Below are 21,309 nucleotides of genomic sequence, written 5' to 3' on the forward strand. Positions count from 1 at the left end.
ACTTTTTTGGGGTAAAAACCACTGTTTCTATCATGTCAAATGTACAAAGAGAAACCCCGCCAAAGCAATAGAGGTCTCCCAGATGAGAAAAAAAAACTAAAAACAATGGAAAAACAAATCCAACTGAGACTGATCTAGCTCTTGTAGCTGATAGCAATCATGTAGAGATTGTCGCAAACGATTGATGGAAATACTGATAGTTGTCAATCGAGGTCGACTCGAAAACCACTTGATTCCGAGCAATCCAAACTATACAGAGAGCCCATATCAAGCAGAGATTTGGTAAGAGAAACATGCACCTGGAAATCTGGCATTCAAGCATCTAGATAAATGAAGCAGGAAATCATGCGTGTCAATGCAGCACCACAACAAGTGATGAATGGTCTCATTCAAGAAAAAACATCTCGGACAATGAGCAGAAGCGATCTTTCTTTTTGCCAAAATGTTACCAACAAGAAGTACTACTGTCACAAACCCCTATATTCTAGGGACATGCGGATGCGTGTCAGGCCCAGAAGCATGCGGATGCATGTATGTATTATACCTGGGCATGTGTATGGATCATATGAGTGGATGCATATGAGTCCAAGGACATGGCAGGACATTTGTGGACTTTCGGGCGGTGCCCGTGTGGATTCCGGCCATGCACACATGGTGTGTTATGATGGCAGGCGGAATATTTTCAAGTACAAGAATGATGATAGGTGGTTCTCCAAGTTTACATGTGCACAATGCATAAATGATGCATGCCATAACTTTATTTTACTTTGTGTGACATTGTCTTGCTGCCTGGACAATGCTTGTTATTTTGGCTTGTGAAGTCCGAGGGACCGGGACGCCCGGGCACCTTGTGGACACGTGTTTGCAATCCTGTTTGGGCCTAAAACTGTGGGCTTATGGGTTTTGCAGGTGGTACGTCCACACTCAATTTACAGCTTATTTCATTTACTGCTAAAGTTTATTGGTTTGCAGGTCCACACTCATTAATAAGTGGCTGGACAACTTATAATGCGTTCGCATTTGGTTGGACCAAAATTAATGAAGTCCGGACAGCTTATGGCCATTTCTCATTTGGTTGGACCTAAACTTATACAAACAGGACAAATGGAGCACTATGGGCTGGACACCTTATGGGGACACATGTCAGCCTGTATGTGTACCCACCAAGCCCCTTAGGTGGCACTGGAAAAAGGCGCCTCCCTCAAGAGGCCTTTTGGGCTGTTTTATTCATCATTCAACACATTGGAGAGCTGGTTGGAGCTTTGGGAGTTGCTACAGGGCTGGTTGCTTGCTTCCCGGACTCACACAAGCTTGGACAACGATCCCCACACTCTTCTAAAGGGCTGGTTGGTAAATTTCAGACCTGCAATTTCTGGTTATTGCGAGTTTTGGGCTGGTTACAGGTGTCCAAAGTCAACTTGGACAGTACAGGACAGCTCTAGGGACCTCCACAGGGCTGTAGGACCCTTTACAGGTGGAATTCTCGCGATAGAAAGTTGCTGTTTTGGACTGGTTATTGCACAAAACAGGCCGGACAGCAATGGAATATGTGAGCATGGATGTGTCTCAAGGATTCCTGGTATAACAGGTGTTTAGGGCAAGCATTGGGGACACTTGCTCGCGGAGAACACAGGTTTCTGGATCAGTTTCTCGCGTGGAAACAGGGCCTAAAGATCCATTTACATCTTGTGCAGGGCGGAGTACCTGTGAGGATTGTGATACTCTTGTGCAGGGCGGATGTACCTGTGTGTAGGGCAGATGTACCTACAAATTCTCTTGTTTGAAATGTATTCATTCATGATGTATTTGGAAGAATCAGGTGCAGGCTGGTGGTGAATCCCCAGGCACCCGTAAACTTGTACTTTGCAGACTCTTTTGGTAATATAACCTAAAGGGGGGGGGGTCAGCCTATCATCGGCCCCTTTATGTGGTGTACTGTCATTTTTTCAGCTTTGTGGTTGTAATGCTCAAGTGTTAAGTGCTCAGAATCTTGTTCACATTTATACGATTCCAATACACGCGTCTGCCTCCCGTTACATTGGTATCAGAGCTCAGTTTTTCCCCTCATTGGAAAACGGTCTGAGGCTTGGAATCATAAGTGGTGACCTGATTTGAGTGTCATGGACAGCCACATTTCTGACACTGTGGAGAACACACAGGACCGTGAATTTCATGGTACAAAGGATGCAAGAGATGCTGCAGGCAATGATGTCTATGGAGATGCAGGTACTCATGATACTATGCATTTTGATTTGGAATCTTTGAGGCGTCAAGTGCGACGCTATAGGGCTGAAACCGAAGAGCTTAGATCATTGAAAAATGACCCGGATGTACAAAAGGTGTTGGCTCTGCGAAGGCAAAGGCTTCGGTCCATGAAGTCACTTTTGAAGCAATTGCAAAGGAAATGGATGTTGCGAAACCCCGAGAGCTTGCACTTGCATACCTAATGGTCAAGGGTGATGTATACACTGAAGCAGATGGTAGTTAGGCTTTCAAGAAGCCACCCCTCATGGCTGCCCGTGGTGATGCACATGATGCACAACAAGCAGAAAGAGCACAGCAAGTGCCAAATGTTGAAAGGACAAGAGTCCCTGGTGCTAGGCTTGATGCAGGTCAAGAGAAGAGTAAGGATGAGGGATCCTCTACTCATTCCCGCTTTGCTCCAAGAAAACATATCCGTTCTCGTGTTGAGCTTTCCACTCATTTGGAGAGTGTGGCTCAAGAGAGAACGAAGAGGGATCGTGAATCTTCATCGCGGCATCATCATCATGCAGATGAACAGGATGTACATAGGGATGCATATAGAAGGAAGAAGCCTCGAGAGTTCAAGTCCGGTGACAAGGATGTAAAGTTTGAAAACTTTCAGGGACGGATGGACTCTACCAAAGCACTTGCTTTCATTAGACAGTTTGAGATAGCTTTTTGCAATGAAGACTTTTCGGAAAAGTCTATGCTCAGGCATGTGGGAATGCATCTCAAGGATACGGCAAGTGATTGGTGGCTTGCAAAAATACTTGATGGAAGTGCTGCCCCAACTTGGTCTTCTTTCAAAATTCAATTTTATGATCAATTCTTACCACCAAACTTTGCAAAGGATGTACGCAAGGAGTGGGATTGGCTGTCCCAAGATGAGGGAGAGTCCGTTGCTTCATACATAGCAAAGTTTTGGAAAGTCCTTCTCAAGGTTACTCCATGAAGATTGGAGAGGACGAGAAGAAGAGAAAGTTTGAATCGGGGCTCCATCACATTATCCAACAAAGCTTGGGAGTGTACCCAAATAAGACCATACAAGAGCTTATACACTCAGCCATGATTGCGGAGAACTTGCACATAAAAGCACCCTCAAATAAGCCATTTGCAGGTCAAAACAAGAGCAAATTCAGGGCTGGTTATGACCAGAAAAAGGGTGGATAGCCACCTAAGAATGCTCCCAAAGATGGCCGAGTTGCAAAGGATGACTCCGAAAAGAAGCCGGGGGGTAAACGCCACAATTTTGGACTCTCAAAACAGCAATTGGAAGAGTACAGGAAGGCTGGAAAATGCTTTAAGTGTGGCAGTAAAGATCATATATATCCTAAATGCCCACAGAATCCTAAGAATGCTGAGCCTAATGTGGAAAAGCCTCTTGTGAATGTTGTACCCGATGTGCAGGGTAATACAGGGCATGAGCCCAAGAGTAGAGTCATATGCAAGGCTTGGGGCAAATTGAAGGATCAGCCCGCTTTGTTTCTTTTTGATGATGCTTCCACAGATAACTTTATATCCGTACAGATGGCTGCCGCCATAGGTCTCAATGTGGAAGACATGGAAATGCAAATGAATGCAGATGCCGCCTTTGAGGCCAAACAGGTTGATGTAACTCCGCTCATTGGTAAGCTCCGTGTACATATACAGGACTACCTCGACCATGAGAGCTTTTTAGTGGCTCCTCTTACAGGTTGTGATGTTTTGTTGGGGATGCCCTGGCATCACCGTTTAGAGCCTATTAAGGCTTACAAAGAGAAGAAAATCAGCTTTGTACATAGAGGTCGTGAGCACTCTATAGATGCTGGTACTACTGGAAGTACCATACCTCTTGTAAGCCATGTACAAATTAATAAGGCAATAAAGAAATCAGCTTGTTCTTACTTGGTTTTTGTACGTGATACCATTGAACATTCGGTATCATCAAGTGAGAGTGGCACCTCAAGATGTACACAAGACTGCATTTAGGACAGCCTTTGGTCTTTATGAGTTTTTAGTGGTGCCTTTTGGCCTTACAAATGCACCCGCTACCTTCAACAGGATGATGGACAGGGTGTTCAGAAAGCATAGAAAGTTCACGGGTATATTCTTTGATGACATTATTGTATTCTCAAAGAATGAAGCCCAACATCGTGAGCACCTGACTATTGTGTTTAAAGAGCTTAAAGAAAATCAGCTCTACATAAATGCAAAAAAGAGTGAATTCTTCCTCCAAGAGATTCACTATCTTGGTCACATTGTATCAAAGGATGGTGTGCGCATGGATCCCGCAAAGATACAAGCCATGCAAGAATGGCCAGAGCTGAAATCAGTCCATGAAGTGAGGAGCTTCCTTGGTTTATGTGCTTACTACAGAGGTACGTCAAGCATTTTGCTTTCATTGCCGCTCCGTTACATGACTTAACGAAGAAGAAAGCAATCTTTAAATGGACACAAGAAGAGAGAGATGCCTTTCAAAAGTTGAAGAGTGCAATCATCTCGGGACCGGTACTCATTATTCCGGATTTGCACAAACCTTTTGTGGTGGAATGTGATGCATGTGGGGACTGCATAGGGGCTGTTTTGAACCAAGAAGGACATGCCATTGCCTATGAGAGCAGACGCTTGCAACATGCAGAGCTTCACTTATAGGTTTATGAGAAGGAGTTGTTGGCTGTAATTCATGCCCTTACTATTTGGAAACACTATCTTTTAGGGGCTGATTTTATGGTCAAAACTGATCATCAAAGTTTGAGATACTTTTTGACTCAAAGTAAGCTCTCAGAGAAGCATATGAGATGGGCAAATTTCCTCTCAATGTTTCATTTTCAGATTTTACACACTCCAGGGAAAAAGAATGTGGTGGCAGATGCCTTATCTAGACGACCACAGGTTCATGCTATTACAGTTGCATACCATGAGGACTTATCGGATATGCGTAATACTTATCATCTGGATGAGGATTTTGCACATGTATGGGCTGATTTGCAAGAGGGTATTGCTGTCCCATCTTATGTCATAAGAGATGGATATCTCATGATGCAAAATCGTATGTGTGTGGTAAAGAACCTTCGCCATAAGGTTATGGATGAGTGCCATGCTCCTCCATATGCAGGTCATAGAGGCATTTTGGCCACAGCACAAGCTTTGGAGAGGTATTTCTTTTGGCCACATATTCGCAAGGATATTGAAGCATATGTACGTGAATGTATGGTATGTCAAAAGGTCAAGTTTGACAGACATAAAGCACCTGGATTGCTTCAGCCTTTGCCTATACCAAATGAACCATGGGAAAGCATTGCTATGGATTTCATTATGGATTTGCCAAGGACGCCACAGGGAAATGATGCTATTTGGACCATTATTGACAGGTTTAGCAAGCAGGCACATTTCATTCCCGTGCGCAAGACAATAAAGCCAGATCATATGGCTAGGATGTTTTTGGCACAGATATTCAAACACCATGGCATGCCTAAATCTATTGTGGGGGATAGAGATCCTAGAACCACAAGCTTATTTTGGCGCACATTGTTTGACAATATGGGTACAAAGCTGAACTTCTCATCAGCTTACCATCCACAGCCGTCCTCGACTTGCTGAAATCTTATGTATCCGACCGCAAATCGGATTGGGAGAAGTATTTACCACTTGTGGAGTTTGCCTACAACAATACGGTACATACTTCTACGCGCAAGGCGCCCTTTGAGATTATCTATGGCAAGGTGGTACTACCACCCATCCTTCGTATAAAGGATGAGATTTTTGCAGTAGATGAGTATGTCAGAGACTTGGATACTGCATTTGCACAGGTACGGACAGCCATAGAGAGGTCTCAAACCAAGAATAAAAAGGCAACTGATAAGCATAGAAGGGATGTACAATTCAAACAAGGTGATTGGGTCTTGCTGAAATTTGAAAAGGCACGCCTTCGGAAGAGGCCAGGGAAAGAGGGAACGTACCCTAAACTTTCCAACAGGTATTATGGACCTTTTCAGATCTTGGAGAAGATCAATGATGTTGCATTTCGGCTTGTACTTCCAGATCATTGGAACATGCATAATGCTTTTCATGTGAGCCTATTGAGGCCTTATGTGGGACCGACACCGTTTGAGCCGGTTTTGGAAGACCCACCCGAGGTGGATGAGCTGGAAGAGATTCTTCAACCTGAACAGATTGTTTTTCACAAGGAACGAAAGCTTGCGGGAGGCAAACTTGTTCGTAGGTACCTTGTCAAGTTCAAGAATTATTCAGCTTTGGATGCGAAATGGATGGATGAGGCCTACTTCGAGGATCACCCAGATCTTTTGAAGGCCTATCTGGAGGCTTTTCAGTTGCGGTCAACTGAAAAGAAGCCAGGGGGATGTCACAAACCCCTATATTCTAGGGACATGCGGATGCGTGTCAGGCTAGAAGCATGCGGATGCATGTATGTATTATACCTGGGCATGTGTATGGATCATATGAGTGGATGCATATGAGTCCAAGGACATGGCAGGACATTTGTGGACTTTCGGGCGGTGCCCGTGTGGATTCCGGCCATGCACACATGGTGTGTTATGATGGCAGGCGGAATATTTTCAAGTACAAGAATGATGATAGGTGGTTCTCCAAGTTTACATGTGCACAATGCATAAATGATGCATGCCATAACTTTATTTTACTTTGTGTGACATTGTCTTGCTGCCTGGACAATGCTTGTTATTTTGGCTTGTGAAGTCCGAGGGACCGGGGACGCCCGGGCACCTTGTGGACACGTGTGTGCACTCCTGTTTGGGCCTAAAACTGTGGGCTTATGGGTTTTGCAGGTGGTACGTCCACACTCAATTTACAGCTTATTTCATTTACTGCTAAAGTTTATTGGTTTGCAGGTCCACACTCATTAATAAGTGGCTGGACAACTTATAATGCGTTCGCATTTGGTTGGACCAAAATTAATGAAGTCCGGACAGCTTATGGCCATTTCTCATTTGGTTGGACCTAAACTTATACAAACAGGACAAATGGAGCACTATGGGCTGGACACCTTATGGGGACACATGTCAGCCTGTATGTGTACCCACCAAGCCCCTTAGGTGGCACTGGAAAAAGGCGCCTCCCTCAAGAGGCCTTTTGGGCTGTTTTATTCATCATTCAACACATTGGAGAGCTGGTTGGAGCTTTGGGAGTTGCTACAGGGCTGGTTGCTTGCTTCCCGGACTCACACAAGCTTGGACAACGATCCCCACACTCTTCTAAAGGGCTGGTTGGTAAATTTCAGACCTGCAATTTCTGGTTATTGCGAGTTTTGGGCTGGTTACAGGTGTCCAAAGTCAACTTGGACAGTACAGGACAGCTCTAGGGACCTCCACAGGGCTGTAGGACCCTTTACAGGTGGAATTCTCGCGATAGAAAGTTGCTGTTTTGGACTGGTTATTGCACAAAACAGGCCGGACAGCAATGGAATATGTGAGCATGGATGTGTCTCAAGGATTCCTGGTATAACAGGTGTTTAGGGCAAGCATTGGGGACACTTGCTCGCGGAGAACACAGGTTTCTGGATCAGTTTCTCGCGTGGAAACAGGGCCTAAAGATCCATTTACATCTTGTGCAGGGCGGAGTACCTGTGAGGATTGTGATACTCTTGTGCAAGGCGGATGTACCTGTGTGTAGGGCGGATGTACCTACAAATTCTCTTGTTTGAAATGTATTCATTCATGATGTATTTGGAAGAATCAGGTGCAGGCTGGTGGTGAATCCCCAGTCACCCGTAAACTTGTACTTTGCAGACTCTTTTGGTAATATAACCTAAAGGGGGGGGGGTCAGCCTATCATCGGCCCCTTTATGTGGTGTACTGTCATTTTTTCAGCTTTGTGGTTGTAATGCTCAAGTGTTAAGTGCTCAGAATCTTGTTCACATTTATACGATGCCAATACACACGTCCGCCTCCCGTTACAACTACAGCAATGCATCACCAAATTTTTTGAAGAAAGCTTTGGAGAAACAACCCTTGTCAGGCAACGGTTTTTGTTGTGATCGAATTTGCAATTTTTGCAGCTTTCGTTGATCATTTTTGTCCAGTACATGCCGGGGATAAATCATCTGCATTTCTTCATGGGACGATAACAAATGACTATGGCCAAGCTCTTCAAACACACACACACACACACACACAAACTAGATGGATCTAGAGATTTCTTGATGGATATGCAAGAGTTACTAGCTCATGTTAGGGAGAATATCAGGAGTGCTCAAGAGAGGGCACAATTTTATGCTAATAGGAAGTGTTTGCCGAGGGTTTTCTCCAAGAGAATACTTGTATATTTAAAGGTACCCACGAGTTCTGAGACCTTGAGGATAGAAAAGTATGCCAAATTATCCCTTAGGTATTGTGAACCTTACAAAATCCTGAAGAGGGAAGGTGAGGTTACTTTTGAACTTGAATTACCTCTACGAGTGCAAGTTCATTCAGTTTTACACACGAGTAGACTTGAGGAGAAATTGGGTGGCGAGGATAACCTGGTGTCACCTCAAGAACTTGTAGAGGTTGAGGACTTGTCCTTTGTTCCACATGAACTAGAGTTCATAGCAGTCAGCAAGAGGAAGCTTAGGAATAAGTTGATCCTTAACATAAGATTAAGTAGAAAGATAGGGTAGAGGACTCAACTCAGGAGATTATGGCTAGTTTGAAACAAACTGTAGGGCTAGTTGGCCTTATCTAGGGGTTCGAGGACCAAGGGATTCGGAAAAGCAAGTAACTATAAGGGTCAAGAATCATATGTAATAATCCCATAAGTATAGCTTTTATTTGCAAGCTCTACAAGTGAGGGTTATGTGATGACTGGGTTATCGTATTATTGTATGGTATGAGAGGACCAGCACCTGGGCCATGAGTGATAACATGACCCACTCGTGCCAATCTGTAGTTGGATTAGAGGAGAAACTTAAGAGTTATACAAGACATTCGTTGTCTCTAGATTTGTTGGACACAATTGGTTAAATGCCTTTACGAGACTTTGAAACCTCTATTGGTCTTATTGGTTAAACCAATTTAGACATTGGTTAGAGATTTTTCCCAAGAACTTTGACTTAAGTTATTGATTGAAGCCATCAATATCTATATGTTAGAGACTTTGGACATTGAAATCCTAGAGGTGGCCACAAGGGTATGGATGAGGTCTGTCCAGACTCTGCAGGAGGAATCGCAGAACCCAAAATGGTCTCACAGCAGCAGGCCCACGAATTTGTCATGCTGTCACACTGTTGAATCTTCTCCAAGTGGGAGTCAAGAGGCGGGGTGATAGCACACTATATCATAGGCACCTCACTGACAACCCTGACAGTCATCCAGTCGTAAGACAGATGAAGTGCCAACCTTGTTCCATCCTACTTGCGGCCAGTCTCCATCACCCACGCAACTGTAACCCATGCAATGAAGTGGACGATCTGGCAATCCTAGGTGAAGAGGAGCAAGATCGCCCTCCAAATGCATCATCAGTTTTGTGTACGTAACTTCTGTTTCTAGATCCTCAGATTGTCTCTTATCAGAAGCAACTTCGTTTTATGTTTAGATTGTTCTACATGCTACTTGGCACATTGGATGCAGTGGACTTGCATATACCAATGGAAAATAAACCTAAACCTAACAAAAACCAAAATGCGATCTTGACTCCATGAGAATCTGCTTACAGAGCTTCAAACCATAAACACCATCATGCATAGCATAGACTATGTGCTATGACATCCCTAGTCATGTCATCAATGCACAACAGTAGGTGCAAGTTCATTCATAAATCACGTCAGTAGACAAATCTTCATAGATAACTTATCGAACTAAGTTTCTATCAGTTCTTTGAAGGCAAAGGGCAGACTCAGCCATATTGAAGGCTAGCACTAACGAGCATACACATGTGCGCACAGTGCACACAGGGTAGTTCGTTGGGCCATTGCACAGCTTTGGATAAAAAGAATAAATATAAACCAGATGGCCACAACTTAGACAAAGAATTCAAATGAATCTGCATGTCTTCTAATATGGCAGAAAGGTCATGTTATTTTCCAAACTTAACGAAACCAAGGTGCGATCTTGATGCCATGAGAGCCTACTCACAAAGCTTCAAATCATCAACTCCATGCATAGCATAGACTACATGTCAAATGTTGACTCCATGAAAGCCGCTTCACAAAGCTTCAAATCATCATCTCCATTGTGCATAGCACAGACTACATGCTATGACATCCCATGCATGTCATAGTCCCCAAGAGTATGTGCACAATATGTCACCTTATTTATGCCACCTTAGTAGACGAATCTTCATAGATGAACCATCAAAATGAGTTTCTCTTTCTTCTCTCGCAAATTGGACTCCTACTTTATTTGTTGCATGAGCTTTAGTATGGTGTTATCAAAAACTTCTTATCAAAACTTTCTTGATTCTATGACAAAAACAAAAGGCTGAACGAAACTACCATAATAATTTACCAAGAATTATTGAAAAAAACAATACCTGAAGTCGTTTTCCCAGCTGTACTTCCACCTCAGTACCAAAAGATAGGTTGGCGAGTGACTTAAAGGGGTCAGTTGTTGGATCAAGGGAGAGTAAGTTGGGAATTTGAGGCGCAGAAACAAGTCTCCATCGAGCCTGGCCAAATTCACCTTTTCCCTCTATTTTTGGCATCAACGTTTCTACAGTTGCTGCTGCGAGTTTCTTGAAAGCTAGTTGCCCATTGCCCTCAAGAAGTGAGTCTGCCAATTGGCTTTCGAAAACCCTGGCTGCCTGCAATTGTATGTCGAGTCAAAATATGTTCAAAACGTCCAGAAATTTACAAAAGGTCAGGAAATTAGATTATATTTACAAGAAATGATTGGATCTGTGGTCGGTTTCAAATGTGTGCATAATATTTGAGTATGTCAAAAATTAAAATTCATGGTATCAACAGAGGAGCGTAGTCTAGATGGAAAAATAGAACAAATCAACAATTAGCAAAGGACTTCTTTGTGGGGTCACAATATCAAGCACATTGCTTCAAGAAAATAAAGCAGTCAGGCCAAAAGACCACTAAGATCACACACACACACACACGTGTGGCGCACATGCAGGCACACAAAAAATAAATAAAGAAAGCTGTATTAACGAGCCCAAAATAGTATATGATAGATGATGCATACGACATCTCTGAACTCCTATTAGAAAACGTTTTTTTTTTAAAGAAAGGAAACCCTAGAATTACTATTGTCTGAGTGAGATGAGGGAGGGAATGCGTCATTCATCAAAGACTAACAAGGTTGCATATTCGTATCACTATCAACACAAATGAGATCAAACAGGGTCCTCTACAGCATGTGCTGGTGGGTGTGTGCTGAGGAGTCACTGCTCAGGGTTGAATGGCCTTGGGAAGACCTCTTGTGATCGTCTACATCAACAAATAGAAACTGATTTTAACACCGTTTTCATTATATATAAGTGTATTTGGAAATCTGGCTCTAGTTGCCTTCAAAGCTTGTATGTACAAGAATGCTTTGTTGATAAAATCTTTATCAAGCAGCAGGGCCCTAGTGTGTCTACAATTTTGCCTTTTATCTTCATGGTCTTGTGAAACTTGTTGATGTCATTTCATCAGACTTGATTGTCCAAGATCCCTGCTCCCAGGTTTCACTTTCTATTACCCCATTGAGACTGGGTGCCGCAAAGAGCTTGCCTATAGGTAGCTGTGCATTGGAGTACTGCTGCAGGGGACTATCTCTAGTGCCCAACAATTGTGACAACATTGTGGAGGAGGCATTGGAATCGTGCTGATGGGGAAGACACAATTTGGATGCTGATCCATTATCTACAGAGCTGCGCAACAGCACCCTTTTCTGCTGCTGCAGTTTTGGATTGTGGGCCTTTGCGAAAATGCAGGCGAACTCTACTGAAGCCCAAGAAATAGCTCGTTTGGCCGATCTGAACTTCACCACTGCGACGACAGCCTTAACTGTCGTAGTGAATCTCTCTTTCAAATCACACACACAAATGTAGCAAAAAGTTCAGCCTATCATTCCCACGCAGATCTCAATTCTTCCTCGAGTAGATGTCTAAAGAAGTCTCTGCAATCACCAAGGAAAATACCTAATCTAGCCTTAACTAAGCCCTAATCAAAGACCTGTCCTATCCTAATCTAGCAACTAATCAGGATAGTGCACCTCCTAACGAGGCTTCAAGGAATCATGATTGATTGCATGATTTTCAAAGTAACTTCCCATCTGCTACCTCAACAAAAGAATAAAGCATGCAAAAATGGGACTAGAACCAGGTCATAAGCAATGCATACAAGCCAAAGATTTTTTTTGAGGAGGTCAGCATCAACTACTTTAAACCCACATGTGTTTACAAGGATAGTTTTTAGTTGCATCTTAATGACAGCAAGCAAATAAACCAAAAAAGCACCTCTGTTCGAGTAAAAGCATCTGGCTCCCCCGATCTTGTTGACGTAATAACAAGGTTGTCCTGCCAGTTCCGAGCTCGTCCCTGGATCTTTAACTGCCAATCTGCTCCAACTAAAGCCAAATCTAGGGTAGGATCCAAGCCTTGCTCAGGTTCAAATTTAGCTCGATTCGGATGATCTCTATTGAGTCGCACCTGAGACACTCAGAAGCAAAACACTAACTTGTAAGTAGAATTGAACTTCTTCCATACAAACGCTTGTATACTCAAAGCATACACACAAATGCTCTTATATAAAGTGTTCCGTTCCTTGAAGCTCAAGACATCCTACTCAACTAAAATTCGGTCTCTTGCTACTTGATTACTTGCTATAAAATTGAGTTAATATTGATGTGCTTAAAGTTCAAAGCACCAACTTGTAAGTAGCGTAAGTAGAATTTGGCTTCTTTCACACAAATGCTTGTATGCTCAAAGCACATGCACAAATGCTCTTATATATAGTCTTCCATTCCTTGAAGCTCAAGACACCCTTCTGAACTACTCTCCAGTCTCTTGCTACTTGCTATAAAATTGAGTTAATCTTGATATGCTTAAAGTTCAAAACACCAACTCATAAGTGGTGTAAGCAGAATTCCGCTCCTTCTGTACAAATGCTTGTATACTCAAAGCACACACACTAATATGAAGTGTTTCCTTGAAGCTCAAGATACCCTATTCAATTAAAATCCAGTCTCTTGCTACCTGCTATAAAATTGAGTCAATCGTGAAGTGTGTAAAGTTCCAAAACTCCAACTTGTAAGTAGTGTGTGTGGCACAAACAGAGGGCGCCAATCAGAACACATGATCATACAACAATGGTGAAGTGTGTAAAGTTCCAAAACTCCAACTTGTAAGTAGTGTGTGTGGCACAAACAGAGGGCGCCAATCAGTACACGTGATCATACAACAATCGAACCCCATGAATGTGCATCCATCAATGGCACCATGTGGTCAAGCTTTGTCTTATGTCCATGGGTGAATCACTAGGTTAAGAATTGAAAGGGTTTAAGATATTAGTTAACTCTAAAAGAAGGTTAGGGTTAGTCAAAATGGCTATGCATGTGTGTTAAGGGATACATGAGTGAGGAGCATATCCATAGCCACCATAATCTCTCCCTGGCCACCTTGGCCGGTGCTAGATCGATATGCCATTCCCGTGCCCGAAAACCAACCACCACCCTTTGCAACGTGCAGCCACTAAAATCCTCCAAAGGAAGCTCAGATCTCTTTAGTCTGCCATGGGATCCAATCGAGAAAGTAAGCAGACCACTGTCCTCATCTGCTCCGTGGACCGCCACTAGGATATCGTCCCGGGTAAACATGCCTAGCCACACTGGGGGAGTCATCCACTCCTACGGGATAGTTGAGTCGATGTCGATGTTGAGCCTATCTCTGCCCCGAATCCCTGTCAGGCCTCTCTTCTGCACCTCCAAGAGTAACTGCCTGTGGGCGATCCAATCTCCAAGAGACCTGGCTGGTCCTATGCTCAAGGCATCCCAAGAAACGTGCGGTCGGGCCCCTAGCATGTGGCCACTGGGTAAACGGATCAAGGGGTTCCAGACCAAAGGTTGCGGAAGCTGCTCCTCTCATGCAACAGGAGCTATCTGTCTGAGGGCGGGCCTAAGGCACTCCCAAGCACGAAGTAAGCTAGCTGCAAATCTGTCCTCAAAAGCCAGGCTAAAACCACGAGCTCGCATCTCTGTGAAGATCCATCGGGTACTCTGCAGCCAAAGGCCCCCAAGACTTGGAGTGCGGGCTGAAATCCGGCCCAACAAAAAATTCTTCCAAGGCTCACCACCGGGAAGGAGGCCTCCAACAATCAATTTGCCCAGCAGGGCGCGGCTCTGAATAATCGGGTCAATAAGGCCTAGCCCCCCTGCAACGAGGCTGAATAATCACTCTCCATGCCACCTTGGCCCTGGCTGGCCCCCATCACTTCTGGCCCATAAGAAATTCCAGATTAATCGCTGTACTTGGCCAATACAAGCCCGAGAAAAGGCCCAACATGAAGTGATGTACCACATGGTGGCCAGAAGTACCTGGTTCACCACCACCACCTTGCCTGCTAGGGATAGCCTCGCCGAGCTCCAATAAAGAAGCTTCTTCCGAATACTCAAAAGAAGCAAAGCGAGCTGCTGCTCGGGAGAGATATCAATGCCAACCTGGCAGCCGAGATATCGAACTAGACTGCCTCCCGGGATCCACTGGAAATCCTCAAGTGGTCGCCAAGTCGGGGCGGGTGCAACATGCCAGTTGATCTCTGCTGCTGATATGCGGCAAAAAATCTCAATCGCCTCTACAAATCTCTGGAGATTCCCCACATCTCCTGCCACGAAAGCTATTGTGTCGTTTGCAAACTCTGAGTCCAGCAACTCCTCCTGCGTGCGGAGGGGAAGACGCAATCCCTAAAGCCCAGTCTCTTGGGCAGAGAGAAAACTACTCATGGCCTCGACGACGAATAGGAAGAGGTAAGGTCCTCATTAGTGAATGGTGTCAATAAAAATGACCGAAGATAAAGGGGAACCACCTCCCTCGTATGCCGCTAGACCCACCTCTCGCGTGCTTCCACCACCTATGGAGATGCTGGGACACCAGTGAGGGGGGATTGAAAAAAGTCCGTGGCGATGGCTCTCACCTGGGGGGGGGGGGGTCTGAAACAATAGCTCCATCCTAGCCACGCAACTTGCGAATACCGTCTCTCCTCCTGTGTGGGCCGGCTATCTCAAAGAAATCCCCTCTGACTCTATCGCTTGCCTGAGTCCAGAAAGAGGCTCTGACATGATACCTGCACTCCACCCTCCTCTCCTCTATGGATCTAATCTCCGTGCGAGTGGCGGCAAGCTAACTCTCGATCCATTGGCTATCCGGGGACCTCTCCTGAAGCCAATGTAAAGAGGCAAGACTCCTCAAACTCCTCTTCTACTCCCGGAAACTCTCTAGTCGGCTCTGGGCTGCCTCTTGCAAGAAACAGTTGATCTCTCCTAAGCCCTCATCCAACGTGCGCACAACAGAGCTTGAAAGAAAATCCAATCCCGCCCATATCCGTTCTATCTTGCTGCAAATTTCGGGGTCCTCAATGAGGCTGTCCGGAATCCTCGAGCTCACATGCCTGCCATGCCTCCAGGGATCCTCTAAGGACAAAATAACCGGGGCATGGTTTGAAAATGAAGGGCCTGCCAAAATACCAATCATACCCCCTCGACTGCAAGCCCACTCATCAACATAAAATCTGTCAAGTCTGGAGAGGTTGGGGCCGGTGCTCCTCCTATCCGACCTCGAGAAGCGAAGGCTCTCGGGGCTACGCCCAAACTCTGGAAGATGCCAATCAAGGGTCCTGTCCCCTGACTGCAAGAATTATCTCCTCCCAGGCTGAGTACTCTACTCCTAAAATTGTGGCCGTGCCACCTCCAAGTCTGTCCTCTATTGCCTCTCATGTTAAAGTGACTGCCCAAGCACCAAAAATCAGCCTGAGGGAGGGCCTACCGTATTGAGCACCAAAAGTGGGCTCTACCTGCAACAGTGTTCAGAGCGTAAACGTTGAGGAAGCCAATGCTATCCTCTCCAATAGTAATGGTAATCCACTGTGCACGCCCGAGGACAATGACTCCTGAGCCAGTCACTGCCGGCAGCAGCTCCTCACTAACAGATATACACACCCCTCCCTGCGTGCCTGAGGGGCCGACAATGGGGACCAGAAAGTGTGACTCCTGCCTGGAAGAATCTTCCCGCATCTGCGGGAGCGCCCCTTTGAGAGATGATGCTCCCGGAGGAACAGGATGTCTATGGGTCCCCCCACTATGGCCCTCTAAAGCTCGCCACGCAGGACGCCTCATCTATGAAAGCACTCAGGCTCCCCTAAACCTTGATTGTTCCATGAAACAATCCACATATCAATCTCGATGTGATGTGGCACTAGCGGAACTGCCATCCACTCGAAGACTCTTGGGCGAGTGTTTAGATGGGGAATAATCACAATCCGTGCGGGGGCGAAGGCGTGCCAGGTGGGCACTAATCCTGTCCTCCATGTGACGCCACTTTGTACAAGTGCGCGCGCATGCATGCTCCGGACCCATCGATCATCACAGTAGAAGTATCTGTAAGAGGGGGGAAGAGGTACCGCAGCAAAAGTATGCATGAACACAAAAAGCAGCACCTCCACATTGGAGACTACCATCTCCCCGTCCTAGCCTCGATGGACTGAACCTCCAAGCTCCATCCTAGCCAGAGGCCAAAATGGGTGAGGATATCAGTGAAGTGGAGATCGTGGAGATGGTGGGAGAGCTCAACTGCCTGACCCTCGATGGCAGTTGCCACCAACTCAGGATCCCACTCTGTCCCCGCGGCTGCACTGAAGGGGAAAGAGAAGATCATCATGCCATTATCTTGCGTAGAGGGCCTGGAGTGGTGAAAAACCACACAAACCCGAATAGGGGCTACTGTCTCCTCAAAAATGTCGATCCCTTCCGTTGGCAAACACCGGAAGAAACTGTAATCCACAAACTGTCCCAGGATCTTGGGCCCCCTAGGGACTCTGGCGGGAGAGCCCTCACCCGGGAGGCGGCAATGGTCATCTCCACTGGCTCGGAAAAGCGGTGAATCAAACAACGGACTGATCCCACCGATTGCCCACGCTCTGGGTTAGGACTTGTTGGGGGGCGACGAGAGTGCTGTGGAGAGGCAAAAGGGGGGAGGAGGGAGGGCTCGGATGGTAAAGGCGGGGTGAAAAGGTCGAAGCTTACCCAAAAAGCTGAAAACCCCAAAAAGAAAGCACCAACCTGCACTTAACACGTTGCATCCTTAACAACAACTAAGGACAAAAAGGCTATGTATGCAAGCTAAGGCTACAAAAGTGAGGGGTGGGAGTGTATTACATCCTGAGCATAGACAAACCCTGGGATAGAGGGAGTATGCTAGGGTTAATTAGGGGTCAAGAGCTGACTATTCTACAAATAGTCGATATTCCTATAAGGGTGACTAGTAGGCTAGAGGGCCTGTATAAGTGTTGTGTGACGAGCCATGTTTGTGGGTCATGACCACCACTTGTTTTCTTTTTCTTTTCTTTTTTGGGTTGGAGGGGGGGGGGGGGGATGTGTGACCTAGCTGGCCATTGGGGCCGAGCAAGTGAGCACGCACGCATGCTTGTGTGTGTGTGTGTGTAGGTTGATGAGGAGTTGACAATTGCCTCGGCCTGATTGGGTCGCTTCAAATCCCCAAGCTGGGATGGGCTTACAATTGAGTTCTTTGCTGAGTTTTAGGATGATTTGAGCCCTATTTTATATTAATGATGCCTGACTTTCTGGTGTGATGCCTCTCTCATGGAAAAAAGGTTTGTTGCGTTTGCTCCCTAAAAAACCGTTGTGTGAACGTCTATCGGATTGGTGTTCAAAAAATCTGACGCTAGTGGTTTATAAGTTGGTTTCTAAGATGCTGGTTCTCCGGCTATTCCACATTTTATATGCTGGTTTGCACCCTGCCCAGTATGGTTGTGTGCCTCGCAAGTAGATTCTTGATAATATTGCTAGTACTTACATTGGGATAGAGTATGCCAAATACACTAGTCAGGATGTTCTTATCATGCAGGTAGACAATGAGAAAGCTTTTGACACCATTCGATGGGATTTCATTGCAATTGTTCTCGCCCAGTTGGGCTTCGTTCGTCGCATGCAACATGTGGTGCATTGGCTCTATGCGGATGGCTATGCCCGCTGCCTGTTGGCTGATGCTCTCTCTTCCTCTTGGACATTGGGTCGCTTCGTCCGGCAAGGCTGTCGTCTCAGTGCCTTGCTATATGCTATCGCTACTCATCCGTTAGTGCTATATATGGATGCTTTGGTTCTAGAGCAACGCTTGCATGGTATTGCTATTCCTGCGGGGATGCCTTTTGTTAGCCAGGCTTATGCTGATGACTCCTTTTTCTTCTTGCACAATTCTAAGTCAGATCTTCAGCATCTTACGCAAGCCCTTGATCTGTATGGTTTGGTGGTGGGGTTAAAAGTTAACTTTGCAAAATCAAAACTCTTGCCTTTGCATGAGTGTGACTGGCATCGTTTCTTGTGGCCGGGCCTCTTGCTCCCTCTTGATCATGTGGTGCAGCATTTGGGGTACCCCATTGGTTGGCACATTTCCTTGGCAAAGGAGAGACAGTGGGTGCTTCAAAAGCTTTACCATAAGCTAGACTACTAGAAACTTTCCACTTGGCCACTGCATGTTCGCCTTCGGATTGTCCAGTCCATTATGGCTTATGTGCAATTTCATTTGCCGCTCATTCCTTGGTCCTCTTCAAACATTCAACAGTTTGTCCAAAACGATAGAATGTCTTTGGCGTACCAAAACTGACCGTAAGGCGGTGCGTCTTCTCAAATGCAATTATGTTTGCATGCCAAAGATGCATGGGGGCTTGAACATCCACAACATACATGTTCATGTGCTTGCTCTCAAGGCCATGCTCTTGCCTGCTTTCTTGGAACAATGTCAGCCTTGGACACTCATGCTTTCTCACTTGTTTGCCTCTCTCAAGATAGTAGCATTTGGGCATTGGACACCAACTATCCCGGATGTTATTTTCGGGCATTTTCAAGGCCGCATTCCTAGCTGTCCTTTTTCTACCCGTTTGATTTCCGATTGGCAGTAGCTTTTGGCACATTTATCTTGGTTTGGCCGCCGTCCGGATCCCGGCAACTCATTTCGTTAGCAGAGTCTACACTCGAGTCAGGTCTTTGATTCCCCTTTGGCACTTTTTCAACCTCGTAAGGCATATTTTCTGCATCGCTTGGGCATTTCTCTAGTGGATGTAGTGGATGACTGTAACTTGGTTGAACACAATGCTAATCAATACACTTAATTACACTAAGATTTGAAGGACACTTGCTCATATACAAGAAGTAAATTGCTGAATTGACAAGAGACACACAATGAGCCGGAACGGCCGACCCCTCCCTTGAGTAAATTGTATTACTATTGGAGAAATTCAATACATAGCTTCACGGGCATCCATTGCCAAATCCTCCATGCCAATGCATATGAAATTCAGCATTTAGAAAACAATGGTATGTTGATGTAGATCACCAAGGAGCTGCCTTGATACCCGGCCCGACTTCAGTGCCCATATTCTCTACCATTGGCTCTATGTTCTACCAAGCAAGGTAGCAACATCTTCAAGAGCACATAGGACAAGAGAAATACTACACAGGGCGGCTAAACAAGGAGTCCTGCCCTTTTACTGAATAAGTAATGACAACACATTGTCCAATTAGCTTACCAGTCTTCATAGTAGTTGTTGCAAGTGGAAGCCTTCGCGTTGGAAGCTTTAGAAGTGGAAGCCTTCGCGTTGGAAGCTTTAGAAGTGTTGATATCTTCCATTTGCCGCAATCCTTCGCGACAAAAGTCTTCAAGAGGATGAAGGGAACCCTGGGAAAGCTTCCCCTATGGTTCAACTTGAGAAAGGAAGGCTGAAATTAGGGTTTTCAGCAAAAAGACCACAAATTACAACAAAAATGAGAGCTGTTTTGCTGAATTTCAGTCATTGGGAGGGAGTAGGAGAGTGATTAGCACTTGGAAACACTCTTGGAAGCTTGGAAAATACCCTAGCAAGTTGGGTATGGCTATGGAGAGCTTGGAAATGGAGAGAAATGGTAGAAAAAAAGAGTTTTCAGTCTCCAAAAATCCTCATGAAGAGAAAACACGAATTTCCCTTACTAAGTAAGTGAATTGGGGTCCAATCAGGTGAAGGGACATGGGGAGATGCCCATTTATGAGTAAAAGGGGAGGATCAGGTCCTGGACATTGAGTCTTGTCCGCCTCGGGACTTCAGTGAGTGTGAACTTGGAAGCGGTCATAATTTATAAGTGACTTTTGGACACCCAAACTTTAATGAAATGGGAACACACCCACTTATAAATATTGGCCAAGTCCTAAGGGCTATTTGAGCCTAGATTGGGTAATACTTACCACCTGTTCACATGCCACACAACCATGTCAGCAGACAGTTTCACACGCACGGTTCACGGGCGGGCGTCCCCTAGCCCGGAACTACACATAGGTCATGCAGGCATGAAAACAACATGCAATTTCATTTGCAAGCAAGCACATAAAGATGCTATGCAATGTAGCATTGGCATGAGCAATTTCCGTTCATGAAACCATATAAGACCAGGCGTTTCCAGGCAAGTATATGCGATACCAGACCCAGTGGAAAGCCAATCCTCCAGGCGTTTCCGGGCATGTACACAAAGGCACAAGTCATAGCGGAAAGCCAAGTCCTCCAAGCGTTTCCGGACATGTACACAAAGGCACAAGTCCCAACAGAAAGCCAAGTCCTCCAGATATTCCGGGCATGATAACATCAAGTCCCAGTGGAATATCATATCCAACTATACAGCATGACACGTGTCAATCACATGCATAGGCACATTCCATAAGCCATGGACACCAATCCAATATGTACATAGTGTGAAAGCAAGAGTGAACCATTCGGGTGGCCAAATGGTGACAATGACAGTGGCTGTACACTCTCTTTTCCATAGGCCCAGACACGGTTTCAGCTGGGGATGCATCACCGACCTATATGGCATAATTGCTATAGCCTTTCCAGTCGGTGCCTCGCCTGTTTTCTCCTCTTCCACTACTTGATTGGAAGTTTGATCAGGG

The 21,309-nt window shown here is 45.4% G+C and overlaps 1 protein-coding gene across 3 annotated transcripts in view; it reads right to left on the reverse strand.

The window, feature by feature from the left end:
• EMB2410 (embryo defective 2410) overlaps positions 1 to 21,309 on the reverse strand; it is a 103,610-nt gene that overhangs the window by 13,203 nt on the left and 69,098 nt on the right. For all 3 annotated transcript variants that reach the window (XM_086783840.1, XM_086783839.1, XM_086783841.1), the window contains exons 21-22: positions 12,628 to 12,819; positions 10,708 to 10,977 (exon numbers count right to left, since the gene is read on the reverse strand). In XM_086783840.1, the coding sequence (XP_086639966.1) occupies positions 10,708 to 10,977; positions 12,628 to 12,819 (462 nt within the window). The remainder of the gene's footprint in view (positions 1 to 10,707; positions 10,978 to 12,627; positions 12,820 to 21,309) is intronic.

This window comes from Cibotium barometz, chromosome 46, assembly GCF_041138505.1.
Source record: "Cibotium barometz isolate CiBa-2024 chromosome 46, ASM4113850v1, whole genome shotgun sequence".
In the NCBI taxonomy this organism is placed as follows: domain Eukaryota; kingdom Viridiplantae; phylum Streptophyta; class Polypodiopsida; order Cyatheales; family Cibotiaceae; genus Cibotium; species Cibotium barometz.